This window comes from Rhinopithecus roxellana, chromosome 8, assembly GCF_007565055.1.
Source record: "Rhinopithecus roxellana isolate Shanxi Qingling chromosome 8, ASM756505v1, whole genome shotgun sequence".
Lineage (NCBI taxonomy): Eukaryota > Metazoa > Chordata > Mammalia > Primates > Cercopithecidae > Rhinopithecus > Rhinopithecus roxellana.
The window spans coordinates 27,982,432-27,999,249 of NC_044556.1; the positions used below are offsets into that span (position 1 = coordinate 27,982,432).

A 16,818-nucleotide genomic window follows, 5' to 3' on the forward strand; every position below is an offset into this window, starting at 1 on the left:
ATGAGTTTTTGTGTTTTGTTTGTTTGTTTGTTTGTTTGCTTGTTTTTTGAGACTGGGTCTCACTCTGTTGCCCAGGCTGGAGTGCAGTGGTGTGATCATGGCTCACTACAAGCTCGACCACTTGGGCTCAAACAATCCTCTCACCTCAGCCTCCCATGTAGCTGGGACCACAGGTGCATGACCAGCTGATTTTTTTTAAATATTTGTAGAGACTGAGGTCTCACTATGTTGCCCAGGCTCATCTCTAACTCCTGGGCTCAAGCAATCTTCCTGCCTCAGCTTCCCAAAGTGCTGGATTATAAGCGTGAGCCACTTCTCTTAGCCCAACACTGAGTCTTAGTGAGGTAAGGCCACATGTCTAAGGTCACATAGGAAGCTGGCAGATGAACCAGGATTCAAACCCAGGTCCACCTGATTCCACAGCTAGGTCCTGATGTCCAAGCGCTGCTTGCAGCAATGATTTGAACCTTCTTGTTTTCTATCTTTGTAGACTGTCCCTAACAGGCAAATTAGGTAACTACCTGGTGGGACAGGGGATGAAAGAAGAAAGACATACAGTGTGTTGCAGAAAACTTTTAAAAATTATATCATAACAAATTTACATCTAATATCAACCATAGTCAGTGTGCTTTCATATACGTCATCTCTTAGTGTCACCAAATATCTGTATAGGGTAATGAGCGTAATCTGTAATTATGCTCATTACACACATTACAAAACTGAGTTTCAGAGAGGTTAAGGGAACTGGCTTTCACAAGAAGTGAGTAGCAGAGACAGAATTGAATCCAGATTTATCACTTTTAGTGCAGAGCTTTCCCGTTTACCAAACTGGACCAACATATATTCCCACAGCTCTGCTGAAGGGTAAAAGTGCTGCCATGGATGTGGAGGAATTTTAATAAAATGGCAGTCACAGTTCAGACACTTCTAAGAAACCAGGGGCTACTCCATTTCACTTAGAGGTCTGCGGTGTGCAAGAAAACCTGCTCAGTTATAAACGCCAATCTACCAACGGCCAGAGGCAGCAGCAAAGTAAGAACTTTGAAACTGAAGCAATGAGCAAGAGAGCTGTCAAGCTGACCACATCTTGGGCTTTTATTGGTGTGTCAATAGCACAGCATTTTTGAGCTGCCAGGCCCATGACCATCTTCAAAAAGGAAGCCAAGAAAACTGACAGTTCTCTTAGCTGACACGAATATCCACAGCTGTCACCTCCTGGACCAGCTGCTGAATCTAATCAGCCATCCTCTGAGGCAGCTGACATTAGAGCCTTAGTGTATTTGGCTGAGAAACTATGTGTGTTACGTGGCTGCCAAGGGCCAGCCTTCTGCGTGATTGCCAGTGTATGTTTTTATAGAGTAGAGGTCACGATGCTGCCCCCTGGAGTTTATTTCAATCTGACACACAGCTGTATGCTGGCCAAGATACCAGCTCAGAATGCTTGCAACAGTCCAGTTTCAAATGTCAGTCTCTTTGTCGCTGTAAGTTCCTTATGATGTGTGCCCTTCCCCCTGCTCCCTCCCCCAAGAAAAAGTAATCTCTATAAACAGCTGCAGTTGAAGTTACTGTACTAGATTTGGTTCATTCCTGCATCTCTTCACCCTACTCACTATAATATGGCCCAACTCTTAGGAAATTGAAATTAAATCAAAGTGTCATTTTCAATGTTAGAATATGCAAGAATTTTAAGTATTAAATGGCTATGATTATTAAATCACTTTAATAATTATAATGTTTTCTTCAAATAATGTATATGATGACTTGGATACGAAAAACTGGTGAACTACATAATAACTACAAATGTACCATTCCTTTCGGTCCAACTTTAAACTTATGTCTCTGTATTTTAAAAATCTCTTTTATTTGGAAGTAACATTAGTAATTGCAATGAAGAAAATGGGGCAAAGGTCAAATGCTTTACCTAATATATTTCTTTGTCAAAAAAGAAAACTTGAAAATTGTTCAAAATCAGGCATTAGGTACCTTCTATAAAGTATCATGCTTGGTGTGATGCTAAGTGTGACATTATGCTCTTAGAAGGTGTCTGGCTACTTACACACATATTCCAAGGAAAGTTTATATATGGGGAAGATATATTTGAGAACTCTGCATTTGTACTATGTTAAGCAATAAAAAGTATACCTTTTTGTTGTCAGGCTTGAGAAAGAGATCCAAGATCTTGAAAAAGCTGAATTGCAAATCTCAACAAAGGAAGAGGCCATTTTAAAGAAACTAAAGTCAATTGAACGGACAACAGAAGACATTATAAGAGTGAGCATTAACCAATTTTAAAACTGTAATTCTCTCTCAAAATGAATCCACAAATACTATATAATTTTTCAAAGCATATCCACATTTAGATTCTATTTTTTAAACTGTATTAATCATGGAGAATTCTTTTCTCTTACAGTCTGTGAAAGTGGAAAGGGAAGAAAGAGCAGAAGGTATGTTTTTGAATAACTTATTTTATGTTAAACTAAGGTTTTTTGGTAATTTGAAATTGTTCCCGTTGTTGTAAATATATTCTAAATGTATTTTGAATTCATTAATTTTACAGAGTCAATTGAGGACATCTACGCTAATATCCCTGACCTTCCAAAGTCCTACATACCTTCTAGGTTAAGGAAGGAAATAAACGAAGAAAAAGAAGATGATGAACAAAATAGGAGAGGTATATGAAAAACCTTGTTGAAGGGCAGTGTTCTTAATTTCAGATTTTACCATGTCAAATATTCACAACTTGCTATGACAGATTATTCTTCCAGGTTAAGCAATGGTTCATTTTACAAAGTTCTGTGAGGTAGGTTAGTCACTGCATAGGTGAGGATAATGGGGGTATATTAATAGCATATATTCCATGCATTTTATTCCCTAACAAACCAGACAGGGATAAGGAAGATAGAGATCTGAAGGAGACAAGAAGCTCTTAAAAGCAAAGCTTCCCTGGTCAAAAAGTATTTCTCCTGATATATTCCATCCAATAGACACGCTTTGGGGGTTATGAAGATCTTTTTTGAAAATGAAAATATTCCTGCGGGAGGTTTAGGCATTATTTTCCTCCATGGGAGATTGACTTACATAAAATTGATGCTTTAAAGCTTCTGGAAGAATGAAGGTTTGCATTAGAGCAGAGAGGAAACCTTTGAATTTTAGAGTGGAAGGAAAAACTACTCTTTATTTGCAGATAGCAGTCATTTATTCATTCAACAAATATTTAGAGAATAGCTACTATGTGCCAGGTTCAGTTAGGCACGTAGTAGGTATTCACTAAATACATCATGGTAGGGAATGCAATACAGAGAGTAAAGCAGAGAAGCTGGACAGGGAGAGTGCAGATGAGAGGTGTTGCAGTTTTTCTTGGGTAGTCAAGGAAGGCCAAGAACCATGAGGCTATAGAGGAGGTAAAAAATACAAAAAGGGTTCAGAAAGAAAGGTGGGAGGACACAACAAAAGCAAGCTGTAATTTTGCACAGAATTCTGTACGCTTTACCTTTCCTATTGAAATTCCAGCCATAGGGATCTTACCGGGGTCATGAAGCAAATCTCATCTCCCCCAGTTCTCTCCAGTCCATTTGTCTCAGTGTAGATGATATTGCTCTATTTTTCAGTCCTTCCTCTACTTGAAAATGGGAGTGAAAATGAAAAGAAACATAAGACAGAAAGAGAAGTGTGTGATTCTAGCCTTCTCCCTCCCGTTTCCATCCCAGTTCTATATTTAAACAGCCTCTTCATTATGAAAACTGTAGAACACACCTCTATAATTTCACCGGGCTGCTGGCCTGTACAACAAGGATGTAACTTTATAAAATATACTGTACTGGGCACTTTGCCCACTGTGATGCACAGTGCAACATATTCTTCTTGACTAAAGAAGAGATTGAGTCTGCCCATTGAGAAATGCAAAAGAAGGTACATCCATCTTGCTGAATTTATTAATAGGAAAGAGGATATCTTTCAGTTTCCCAATGAAATCCTTTCCTATTTGGAACCATCAGCTTATCTCCTCTAATCAGCTTCTCTTCTTCAACCCTTTCTGTTTTTCAGTAATAATTCCATACACCATTACATAAAAACCCATGTTATTCCAGTTAGTCATTATATCATTAATGAGTAAAATCAGAAATATAACAGACAACATCTCACATAAAAAAAATGAAGGGTATACGTCATATAAAAATAAACATTGTGAAAGCAGGTTAGTTTATAAAAGAAAAGTTAACTAAATCAAAGATCAAATTCGTTTCTTAACAGCTTTATATGCCATGGAAATTAAAGTTGAAAAAGACTTGAAGACTGGAGAAAGTACAGTTCTGTCTTCAATACCTCTGCCATCAGAAGACTTTAAAGGTACAGGAATAAAAGTTTATGATGATGGGCAAAAGTCAGTATATGCGGTAAGTTCTAATCACAGTGCAGCATACAATGGCACCGATGGCCTGGCACCAGTTGAAGTCGAGGAACTTCTAAGACAAGCTTCAGAGAGAAACTCTAAATCCCCAACAGAGTATCATGAGCCTGTATATGCCAATCCCTTTTACAGGCCTACAACCCCACAGAGAGAAACGGTGACCCCTGGACCAAACTTTCAAGAAAGGATAAAGATTAAAACTAATGGACTGGATATTGATGTAAATGAATCCATACACAATATGGATAATGGTCTTTCAGAGGAAAGGGAAAACAACTTCAATCATATCAGTCCCATTCGGCCACTGCCTCATCCCCGATCAGTGATTCAACAAGCAGAAGAGACGCTTCACACCCCACAAAAGAGGCTGATGACTCCTTGGGAAGAATCGAATGTCATGCGGGACAAAGATGCACCCTCCCCAAAGCCAAGGCTGAGCCCCAGAGAGACAATATTTGGGAAATCTGACCACCAGAATTCTTCACCCACTTGTCAGGAGGATGAGGAAGATGTGAGATATAATATCGTTCATTCCCTGCCTCCTGACATAAATGATACAGAACCCGTGACAATGATTTTCATGGGGTATCAGCAGGCAGAAGACAGTGAGGAAGACAAGAAGCTTCTGACAGGCTATGATGGGATCATCCATGCTGAGCTAGTTGTGATTGATGATGATGAGGAGGAGGAGGATGAAGGAGAAGCTGAGAAACCATCCTACCACCCCATAGCTCCCCACAGTCAGGTGTACCAGCCAGCCAAACCAACACCACTTCCTAGAAAAAGATCAGAAGCTAGTCCTCATGAAAACACAAATCATAAATCTCCCCACAAAAATTCCATATCTCTGAAGGAGCAAGAAGAAAGCTTAGGCAGCCCTGTCCACCATTCCCCATTTGATGTTCAGACAACTGGAGATGGGACTGAGGATCCATCCTTAACAGGTAATAAAAATGACAAGGCATGCCACTGCTGTTCAGTCATGTGACCAGCTTCTCTTGTGCTAACACAGTCTTGCTTTCGGCTTCTCTGACCACCTCATAAACTAAGACACACTGAGATTTTTTTATTAATGCTGATAGGGATTATTATCACTATAGTAAAGTGATTAAGTCACTTCAAAAGATAAAGTAAAAATAAATCATTGCCTTATTTGATATTGTATTGATGAACTTTAATAACTTGAATTTCATCTTCTATCATGGTATGGTGCTGCTTGTCAGTGTATTTGGGTCACTAATATGTTGGAGCATCAATAACATATCTTTTCCCACTAGAATCTTTTCACTACTTTATTTGTGCCTCACTGTGATTTAAACTTCTTATATAAGTTAACAAATTGCCTTAATTTTGCAAGAAAGTACAAGAAACAAATGTTATTTTCAGAGTATTTTATTGCCTTACTGTATCTTGTTTCTCCATGTCTCTAGTTTCATTAATTTTATTTTCCTAATTTTTCTACATTTTAAAATAGAATGTTTATTTTATGTTTTCTATAACCTTTAATTTTGCATAGTCTTCCCCAACTTGGCATATTTATCTTTTCCATTTTCTATATATTAGCATTTCTCATTCTTCATAAAATTTTTATAGCTTTATAGAAAACCAGCTATTTTAGCCTTGAGTGGAAAATAACTTTAACACTTTTTTTCTACAAAAGTGATAGCTTCTCAATTTTAGATTCCTTGTTATTACTTAAATATTATATTCTAGTTATCATTTATAAAGAATAAATAAGAACCTGACAAAATCAGTTATAATAGCTGTACTTACCTTGGCTAAAGATGTAAATCAAATTACCCTGACATAAACTTTCTGTATGTTTGCTAGGGATAGTAATTTTAAATGTCTCTAATGGAAGGATTCTCATTAAAAAGCAATAAACATTAAGTATGGCTAATTTCACAAGTCGAACTTGATAATTCTATGGAAGTGCGGTAGTACCTGCACAATTCAGTAATATTTCTTCCTCTACAACCCATCAGTCCAATATTAGGTAGCTAATAATAGAGTAAAATGAACCTTCTCCCGTTCTTTTAAGTAGTTACAGTAAGTGTCCCAATGATAAATTTCATTACCTGAAGAATTTCTAAGCTTTTGGAAAGTATACACGTATATAACTTCCTCAATCAGAGTTGACTGATATGTCCCACAATGGAAAGCTGAAGATACTAAGTTTCTTTCCATCTTAAGAAAGAGCTTTGTTCACTGATCAAACTTTGCCATCTTAAACTCATTTTAAAAACAAAAAACACGGAAGACTTAGAAAAGAGGAACACGCTGTTTATGGTCAATAGCAGTGACATTATCTACTATAAAACCTCCCTTTTCTGAACTTGGATATTAGCCAGCTCCTCCTGAACACCCTTATTTCTTCTCCTCTAACCTTGTCAAAACATTTACCCCATGGAAAATGACAGGAAGTGACTAACATTTCCAGACAACACTAATCATGCCCCTGAACAAAAATAATGAAAACAGGAAAACCTATTCCAGACAAAGTAACAATACAGAGTTCTGTATTATCAATCAAAGTATCTTATAAACAGAATGCTCCAAATTCCTCACCTTCCACCATGATATTGCTTTACATTGCTGTTTTCCAATTTGGCGTACAGACTATAGAGCTGATGTGTATTTTTTAAGTAGGTTTTAAAAATAAGTCAGTCACAGTGTCATATGCCCTCAGGTACCATCCATATACAAAGAATACATAACCACCTATGTACTCCAATTTCACAAACACCAAGTGGGTTGAGCTTCTCCCCATTACTCCCCAAAAATTGCTCATGATACTTGAAAACTCACCATTTAGGTCAATTCCTTTATTTATGGTATATATCCCCTATTTAATATAAATAGCCCCAGTAGGCATAATAGTTAAGAATTGTTCAGTCTTTTTTCCCTTGGTATAAATATGGTTATCAATGCCTTATCTAAGAGCAATTTTAATTTGGAAAACTGCATGAAGAAGAAAGAAATGGGAAAATGGTGGAACCTGGAGATTCTAAAGACAAGATTTTGTTAGTCAAAATTTTGAACCAAGTAAGACATGACAGAAAAATTCAGGCAACATTATGTCCATCTGCTTAATGTAAATATAACATGTTCGTAGGATAAAGCTCAATGCCAGACACTTCCACCATTGCATGGCCCCAGCCAGCTCTGCGTGGGAGCTCACTGCTACCCCTACCAATCAGCGGGTAGTAGCTGGCTTTCTTTGGTAGTCCTCACCAACCTATTCTTGTACTCCCAGCTCTATTCTGTCCTCTTAGAGATGTCAGTGGCATTCCAGGATGAAGTGGTGGGGACCTCAGCTCTGGGAGTTCACATGCTACTGCTGCTGATTGCCAACCTGCAACAGCCATTAGAGTCCAAGGGACACTGAGAGCAAGGAGACTTCTACCAAGTTCAGCCAGCTGAACCCATACATCTAAAATGCTATGGGAAGAAGAGGCGGGGATCAGAGAGGAGCAGAAAATAGAAGTAAAAAAGAGAACTGATGGCCCAGGGTTTTTAGCTGCTAAACCAGGTCTTCTATTGCCAACACGCTCTGGCCCCATGCATTTACTGGAACTCACACTGTCTACTTGACATAGGCTTGAAAAAAGGAGAGAAAAGAAAGCAGACTCTAGCAAACTTCTCTGAATGTCCACAGCACACAGGATGTGCCCAATTTATGGAATCTTACAGTGAGGAGTGACTATAAGAAAAAGCAATTTGCCCGTGACTTAACAGACACTCTGAAAAAGCCCCTCACTCCTATTCTCTTTTGTTGGTAGGGGCAAGGCAGAGATCCATAAAATCCAACAGTAGAAACTTCATAAAGCCTTGCTTTCTGCCTTCTGTTCACCTTCTGCTATGTAATCACAGCCTCTCCCAGCAATCGAGACCTCCTTGCTACAGAGCACATTCTCTCAGCTCATCCTAAATTCTAGGGAATACTCTTGGCCCTGCCACTAGAAATGATCATCCCTCTTAAAGTTTCAGGGGAAATAATGCTCTTTAGCTTCATTGAAATGAAAATATTTCATAGAAGTGGAGTGACAATTAAAATAATCATGGTCTTGTTAAGAATTAGATCCCATCCCTTCTCATATTTGTGCAAAAAGTTTTCTTAGGCACGGGGTCATTTCCATGGTCAAAAGGTAACCAATATATGGCATAGAAATAAGAAAACATGTCTTCCATTCTATTTTTCATTAGACAAAATTGTCCAATCAGTTACATAGCTTGTTCTTGGGCCATTTTACACGTGAATGTGATATTAGATCATTAACATAATCTTTAGATCTGTGCCTTGAAAGCATCTCTCAACTTTTGGAACATGACTAAGGCAGCTATACACTGAAATCCTAAATAATAAGAATAGAATATCAGAATATTCATGCAGAATACCAGAAAAGTGTTATACATTCTATATCTACACTTTTTTAAAAATGCTTTCTACATTCAATATATTATTAGCAGAAGAATATATCCAAAAAGATGTATCTGCCATTTTAAAGCATGCTTATATCTTGACAAAGACATTTTATAATCACTCCAGCTTTTAATAACTGGTTTACATTGTTTCTTTCATTCATAAAGAAATTTGTTCTTGTTATTATATATCCAAAGGCCGGAGCTCCTTTGGGAAAGGAAGTTGAATGAGCTGAAAGCAAACACAATCATGAAATAGAGTTTAAGTGTAAACACCGTTTTATTTTGGCAGTACATAGCTCAGAAATGTATGTAAAATACAGTCATCAACCTATAGGAATCTGTATGTATGGCTAATAGGGAAACTGTGCACTAATCCCGTATTTGTTCCACTTGTACTGTGTTTGCTCTACTAATTTTTCTAACCTTTATAGAAATAGGTTCCTTCTAGTTCTGAACCTGCTTCTGCCCTAAGTTAACCATAGCTTATTATTTCTACTATCTTTTTGTGCTACTAAATCAATGCTCACATTGTTGGATAAAACCATCTGAGGTATGTTCTAAACTTTCCTGCATTCTATGAATGGCCATTTAGAGTAAAAATTGAGGATTTTTTGTAACTGTCTTTTTTTTTTTTTCTTAATTTGCAGCTTTAAGGATGAGAATGGCAAAGCTGGGAAAAAAGGTGATCTAAGAGTTGTACCACCTATAAATCATCATTTGGAGAAGAAACTAAGAAGCATTTGCAAATTTCTCTTCTGGATATTTTATTTTTTCTGAAGTCCAAAATATTATCATTACAGTGTACCATATTAAGCCATGTGAATATGTAGTAGTCATTATTTGTGAAAAAAAATCCCAAAAAGCTGGGGAAAACAAACGTGTAACTTTTCCAGTTACTTGACATGATTCACTGGGGGAAAACCAGCATTTTTTATTCTATTGATACCAAAGCATTTCTAATAAGAGCTTGTTAAATTTAAAAATAAAGTTATTTAAAATATTCTGAGTGTAGTATATTAACTGGCATTGTAATTTTGATGATACAAAGATTGAAAGATAATAGGAAAGCATTGCACTTCATCACAGAAATATTCAACTCGGACAAATAAACATGTCATCCTGAATTAATAATGCCTTAATAAAAGTACATCCTCCTGCTAAGTATCACTTCAGTTGGTTTGGTAGAAACTTCAAACCCTTGCCCATATCCAAAAGGTGCATCCCATAATGATCCTCAGATGTGGGGACTGGGTTTGGATTGTCTGGCCAGTGCACAGATGATAACTAGCACATTTATTCTTCTTAAATTATCATCCTTTCTTTCACTCAGTTCAATGTGAACCCTGTGGTACAATGACCAATTATGACCTCAGGGTGTTGGATAGAGGATGTCCCATACCTTCAAAGAGCATAAATCTGGTCTAATATTTCACTGATTCTTGTGAACAAGTTATACAGGGGTGGCCAATCTTTTGACTTCCCTGGCCACATTGGAAGAAGAATTGTCTGAGCCACACATAAAATACACTAACACTAACAATAGCTGATGATCTAAAAAAAAATGCACAATAACTCTTACACTGTTTTAATAAAGTTTATGAATTTGTGTTGGGATGCATTCAAAGCCATCCTGGGCCACGTGCGGCCCACAGGCAGCAGGTTGGACAAGCTTGAGTTAGAATCTTAATATTAAAACTAATAAGAATGTTTGTGGCATATTACTCCTAAGTATTCTTGCCAAGATATTCAATCCTAATTTGAAGCAGAGTACTCCCATGACAATAAATTCTTTCCTACCCTGCCTTATTATATGTCCCTCCTTCCAACCCCCTCAAGATCCACTCCTACACACCTTCCCCAGAATCATGCCAGTATACATTACCCAGTTCTTCCAAGTCTTCCCATGAAAGTCTGTTTCCTCCCAGGACAGAAACTGAATTTCCCTGCCAGGACTATGTATGATCAGACTTTATCTTAATCATTGGTCTGAAGGTAATGAGAGGTCAGAGAAGCAGATGATGCTTAGGAGAACAAGCATTAACCTGCAAAGCCTCCCCTCCAGCTGAGTGGTTTTGCAAGGGGCAGCTCTTCTCTAGTGGGAGAGAGCTACTTCTGGTGGCCTGAAATGTTCTGGGAAACCTGGAGGTTCAAATTTTTGAAGTAAAGTACTTTCAACAAATACCCCTATTCCAGATCCAGGGACTCCTTCCCTTTCACAGCTCTGAGTTTAGCATATGTGACCTCTCAAACCTGCACGTTCCTTTGTTGCCTCGCCACCCTTAGGATTGAAGGAATAACCCTTAGGTTTATTTTCACACAGTTTGCCTTCTGTCTACAACAGACATAGGTCTCTTTAAACATTGCCATGATGCCTGCCTGGCTCTCTGGAATGCCCCGAAATAGTTCGCTGGTCTGAGCCTAATTCTTTTTCTTCAAAGTTTCTAAGGCAATTATCAAAAAGCAGCCAACTTCACAGCACATGTCAGTACATGACAATACTTTTGCCCCGTACTAGTCAAGTGCAGAGCTGCTTTATAACCTACCTCTCCCCTTTTCACCTGTACCTCATCTCAATCCAGTACAAGGGAGAGTCTTAGTAACTATAATAGTACAGAGACTGTACTATAATAGTACAAGGTACTGCCTTCTGTTCACCTTCTGCTATGTAACTACAGCCTTTCCCAGCAATCGAGCCCTGCTTAGCAGGTATTTTGTACCTGAGAACAAACCGTGGGTTATAATCCAACACAATTGCTGCTCAAATTGGTCCAGGTTTGGCTATTGACAGCTCATTCAGTTGGCTCCTGTGCCCCTTTGACGTATCCCTATAAGTGATTTTGCTTTGTTTTTTCCTTACTTTCTGGCACTACAAGATAACCCAGTCTCACCTTCTTAGTAACTATAATAATACAGACAGCCAAAGGTTGTTACCATTAACTTATCACACAGTCTTCATTGCTGTCTGACCAGTGAGAGGACAGTCCAGTTCCAGAGTCCCATTCAGAGCATCTGCTGTGTAGAGCCACTCTTGGTTCCAACAAGAAGTACAGCCTGAAATTAGGACTTGGGTACAGTAGTTTGAGAAGTGATCCCAGGAGCAGGAAGAAAATCACAGAAAAGAATGGTAAATGTAATTTGATGTAATAAAAGTCAATGCTTTAGGCACTGGAGACTGAATTTTACCATAATCTGAAAGAGAGTGTACAGAAAGCAGCTAACATTATCTGTCTGAAAGAAAAAACTAGGGCATTTATCCACCAGCTCAGGTCCCCCATTGAATGAGGGAGCATAAATTCCCCCACACTTCTGGATTGCACTTTCATGAGAGTCACACAGGTTCCCATAGTGCCCAGAGTGGAAAGATGCACAGAACATGCCTCTGGAAGGATGGTAAGTCTGAACTTACTCAGAACTGTCCACTGCAGCTATGGTGCTGCAAAAATGGACCACGGGGAAATGACACAGGCACCAACAGTGTCTGCCCCACTAGCTGTACAACCCTGGCCAACAAACAACTTACCTGAGCCTGTATCCTTATCTATAAAATGAGGCACATGTCACATGTCTAACACAGTCATTTGAGGACTCAATTTGTCAGTGAATTAAAAGAACCACATGTCCTACCCATCATCAAGACTGGCTGAGGTGTCACACATGAAGGTAGACACCATACACCTTCACCATTTCATATCTTGATGTTTTGTATGTTTAGCACTCATTTTAGGTCAATGGGACATTTCAAGTTAAGTGGAATAGAAGTAACTGAAGGAAAAGTTTGGGGAAGGGTAAGTGAAATAGAAGTTCAGGGTATTTTTTTCCCAGAGACATTCAGTTGGTTCAGCTCTATTTGTTGAAACACTATTATTTTTCACACTGAATTACCTAGACACGTTTGCTAATGAGTTGGTCTTAGAAGTGAGAGTCTACATATGGATTCTCTGCTCTGTTCCATTCATCTGCATGTCTCTCATGAAAATTGCACACTTTTTTTTTTTTTTTTTTTTTTTTGAGACGAAGTCTTGCTCTGTCACCCTGGCTGGAGTACAGTGGCGCGATCTCAGCTCACTGCAAGCTCCACCTCCCGGGTTCACGCCATTCTCCTGCCTCAGCCTCCCGACTAGCTGGGACTACAGGCGCCCGCCACCACGCCTGTATTTTTAGTAGAGACGGGGTTTCACCGTGTTAGCCAGGATGGTCTCGATCTCCTGACCTCGTGATCTGCCCACCTCGGCCTCCCAAAGTGCTGGGATTACAGGCATGAGCCACCGCGCCTGGCCACACTTTATTTATAGTGGCTAATATTGTAGTTTTGTAATAAATATTGGAATCAAGTCGGGTTAGGTCCTCCCATCTTATCTTGTTTTTTTAATACACTTTAAAAACAGTTTTAGATCAACAGAAAAATTTAGAAGACAGCACAAAATTACCACATACCCTGTACTCAGATTTTCCTATTTTAATCTCTTACATTAGCATTGTACACCTGTTACAATTAATAAACCAGTAGTGACATACCATTATTCACTAAAGTCTCAAACTTTATTCAGATTCCCTTAGTCTTTAGCTAATGTCCTTTTTCTGTTCCAAAATCCCAAATAGAAAACCATGGTACTTTTAGTTGTCATGTCTCCTTTCACTCTGCTTGGTTGTGGCTCTTTTTCAGATTTTCCTTGTATTTGAATGACCTTGATAGTTCTGAAAATTACTGAGTAGGTATTTTGCACTGGGGTACAAACTATGGGTTATAATCCAACACAATTTGCTGCTCAAATTGGTCCAGCTTTGGCTGTTGAAAGCTCATTCAGTTGGCTCCTGTGCCCCTTTGACATATCCCTGTAAGTGATTTTGCTTTGTTTTTTCCTTTCTTTCTGGCACTACAAGATGACCCAGTCTCATCCTATGTATTTCTTACCCCAGTTGTAGAATCAGCAACTTATCCAAGAGTTTCTGTTGCTTTTATTGGAGAATGGTGTAGAAAACAAAATCTGGGCACTAGGCATGCTATTGCTACTTTGTCTTTTTAAATATTGACTTGACCATTTACAGTTCTTTGTCTTTCCATGTGAATTTTAGAATCAGTCTGTAAACCCCTTCAAATGAGGCTGCTAGGATTTTGATTGGAATTAAATTTATAGATCAATTTGGAGAGAATTTTCATTCTAATATTGTTTGCCAATCCATGACCCCAAGAAACCAAAGGGCAAGATATCTACTTACACCTTCTTTGTGCAGATGTGCAGAGAAGAACCTAAGAAGAAAAACCCAATGGTCCCTGCCAAGTTTGCAGAATTTTCCAAGAAGTGCTCTGAGAGGTGGAAGACAATGTCTGGGAAAGAGAAGTCTAAATTTGATGAAATGGCAAAGGTGGATAAATTACACTATGATCGGGAAATGAAGGATTACGTACCAGCTAAAGGAGGCAAGAAGAAGGATCCTAATGCCCACAAAAGGCCACCATCTGGATTCCTCCTGTTTGGTTCAGAATTCTGCCCCAAGGTCAAATTCACAAAGCCTAGCATCTCTATTGGAGATGTGTCAAAAAAGTTGGATGAGATGTGGAAGAACTTAAATGACAGTGTAAAGCAGCTTTACCTCACTGTATTAGTCCAGTCTCGCGCTGCTATGAAGAAAAACCTGAGACTGGGTAATTTATAAAGGAAGGAGGTTTAATTGACTCACAGTTTCGCATTGCTGGGGAGGCCTCAGGAAGGCAGAAGGGAAGGAAAAACAAGCATCTTCTTCACAGGGTGGCAGGATGGAGTGAGTGCCAATAGGGGAAATGTCGGACACTTATAAAACCATCAGATCTCGTGAGAACTCACTATCACAAGAACAGCGTGGGGAAAACCGCCCCGGTGATCCAATTACCTCCACCTGGTCCTGCTCTTGACACGTGGGGATTATCGGGATTACAATTCCAGGTGAGATTTGGTTGGGGTCACAGAGCCAAACCGTATCAATCAGCAAGGCAGCAAAGCTGAAGGAGAAGTGTGAGAAGGATGTTGCTGACTATAAGTCTAGAAAGTTTGATGGTGCAAAGGATCCTGCTAAAGTTGCCTGAAAAAAAGGTGGAAGAGGAAGATGAAGAAGACGAGGAGGAAGTAGAGGAGAAGGATGAATTTTAAAAAACTGTTTATCTATTTAAAAAATGTGTTTCTATAATGACTTTGTATCCTACAACTCTGATAAGTTCAATTGATTTTAGCACTTTTTTTTATATATATTCCTTAGGATTTTCTACTTAATGATCAGGTTGTCGGCAATAAAAACAACTTTACTTCTTCCCTAATCTTATGACTTTTATTTCATTTCATTGCTTTATTGCACTAAGGCTTTCAGTACAATGTTACATATAAATGCAGACAGCAGGCATTCTTTGCCTTGTTCTGATTTTTCAGAGGGGAAGTATTATCTTTCACCACTGAATATAATTTCGGCTGTAGGTTTTTCCTGGATGCTATTTATTATATTGAGGAAGTTTCCACTTCTAGTTTGCTAAGTTTTTACCATGAACGTGTTTTGAATTTTGTCAAATGCTGTCTCTGTGTTTATTGAGATCATCAAATGGGTTTTCTCCTTTTATCTCTAATCTGGTGAATTTCATTGACAAATTTTTCAGATGTTATGCCAACAGTGCATTCTTTGCATAAATCTCATTTGGCCTTGATGTTTTACTCTTTGTGTAAGTTGCAGAATTTAATTTGCTAATATTTCAGTAAGTGCTTTCTTTAATTACAGATTTTCAGTTTATGCTCACGGGGAATATAGTCTGTAGTTTCCTTTTCATGTGATGTTTTTGTCTGGTTTTAGTATCAGGGTAATACAAGCCTCATAAAATTAGTTGGGTAATGTTCCCTACTGCTCTATTTTCCGAAAAAGTCTGTGTACTCTCAATGTTAGTTCTTCCTCAAATGTTTGCTGGAATTCATCAGTGAAGCCATTTGGACCTGGAGTTTTCTTTCTGGGAAGATTTTTTGGTTACAAATACAATTTTTTAATTTTTATTTTTAATTGTGGTAAAAATACATTAAGATAAAATTTACCATCCTAACCATTTTTAAGTGTACAATTCGGTGGTGTTAAGAAAATTCACATTGTTATGCAACAGAGCCCTAAAACTTTTTCCTCTAGCAGCAATGAAACTCTATACCCACTGAACATCATCTCCCCATTTCTCCTTTCCCAACCCTGACAACCGCCATTCTACTTTCTGTTTCTATGAGTTTGACTACTTTCAATACCTCATCTAAGTGGAACCATACAGTATTTTTCTTTTTGTGATGCCTTATTTCACTTAGTATCATGCTGTCCAGGTTCACTCTTGTTATTGCATGTGACAGGATTTCCTTATTTTTTAAGGCTGAATAATATTCTATGGTATGTTTATACCACATTTTCTTCATCCCTACATGGGCATTTGAGTTGGTTCTGCCTCTTGGCTCTTGTGAATAATGCTGCAATGAACATGATGTGCAAATATCTCACAGAGATCTCACTTTCAATACTTTTGGGTATATACCCAGAAGTAGAATTGCTGGATCATATGGTAATTCTATTTTTAATTTTTTTGAGGAACATCCATACTCTTTTCTGTAACCATTGTTCCATTATATATTCCAACCAACAATGCACAAGGATTGCAATGTCTCCACATCCTCACCCAACACTTGTTATTTTCTGGGGTTTTTTTTATAGTAGCCATTTTCATGGATATGAGGTGATATCTCATTGTGGTTTTGATTTGCATTTCTCAATTATTAACGGTATTAAACATCTTTTCATACACTTGTCAGCCATATTTATATCTTTTGTTGGAGAAATATCTATTCAAGTCCTTTGCCCATTTTTAAATTTGGTTACTTGGTTTGTGATTGTTGAGCTGCAGGAATTCCTTATATATTCTGCATATTAACACCTTATCAGATATAAGATTTACAATTATTTTCTCCTATTCTGTGGCAGAAATTTTCACTCTATTTCTTTTG

At 38.2% G+C, this 16,818-nt stretch overlaps 2 protein-coding genes across 2 annotated transcripts in view; both read left to right on the plus strand.

Moving 5' to 3' along the window:
* The window catches only part of PALMD (palmdelphin), a 49,062-nt gene extending 39,068 nt beyond the window's left edge, over window positions 1–9,994 (plus strand). The window contains exons 4-8 of the mRNA XM_010367941.2: window positions 2,157–2,271; window positions 2,411–2,444; window positions 2,558–2,671; window positions 4,252–5,352; window positions 9,481–9,994. Coding sequence (XP_010366243.2) covers window positions 2,157–2,271; window positions 2,411–2,444; window positions 2,558–2,671; window positions 4,252–5,352; window positions 9,481–9,524 — 1,408 coding nt within the window. The 3' untranslated portion in view covers window positions 9,525–9,994. The remainder of the gene's footprint in view (window positions 1–2,156; window positions 2,272–2,410; window positions 2,445–2,557; window positions 2,672–4,251; window positions 5,353–9,480) is intronic.
* A 4,071-nt stretch (window positions 9,995–14,065) lies between these two features.
* LOC104665977 (high mobility group protein B3-like) lies at window positions 14,066–14,937 on the plus strand. The gene is made up of 2 exons (XM_030936947.1): window positions 14,066–14,442; window positions 14,798–14,937. Exons 1-2 carry the CDS (start codon window positions 14,066–14,068, stop codon window positions 14,892–14,894), a joined length of 474 nt encoding a protein of 157 aa, XP_030792807.1. The 3' UTR covers window positions 14,895–14,937.
* Window positions 14,938–16,818: the final 1,881 nt, after the last annotated feature.

Coding starts and splice junctions, on each gene's coding strand:
- LOC104665977 (XM_030936947.1), top strand. CDS start 14,066: ATGTGCAGAGAAGAACCTAAGAAGAAAAACCCAATGGTCCCTGCCAAG. Junction 14,443..14,797: donor TACCTCACTGTATTAGTCCA/GTCTCGCGCTGC, acceptor CGTATCAATCAG/CAAGGCAGCAAAGCTGAAGG.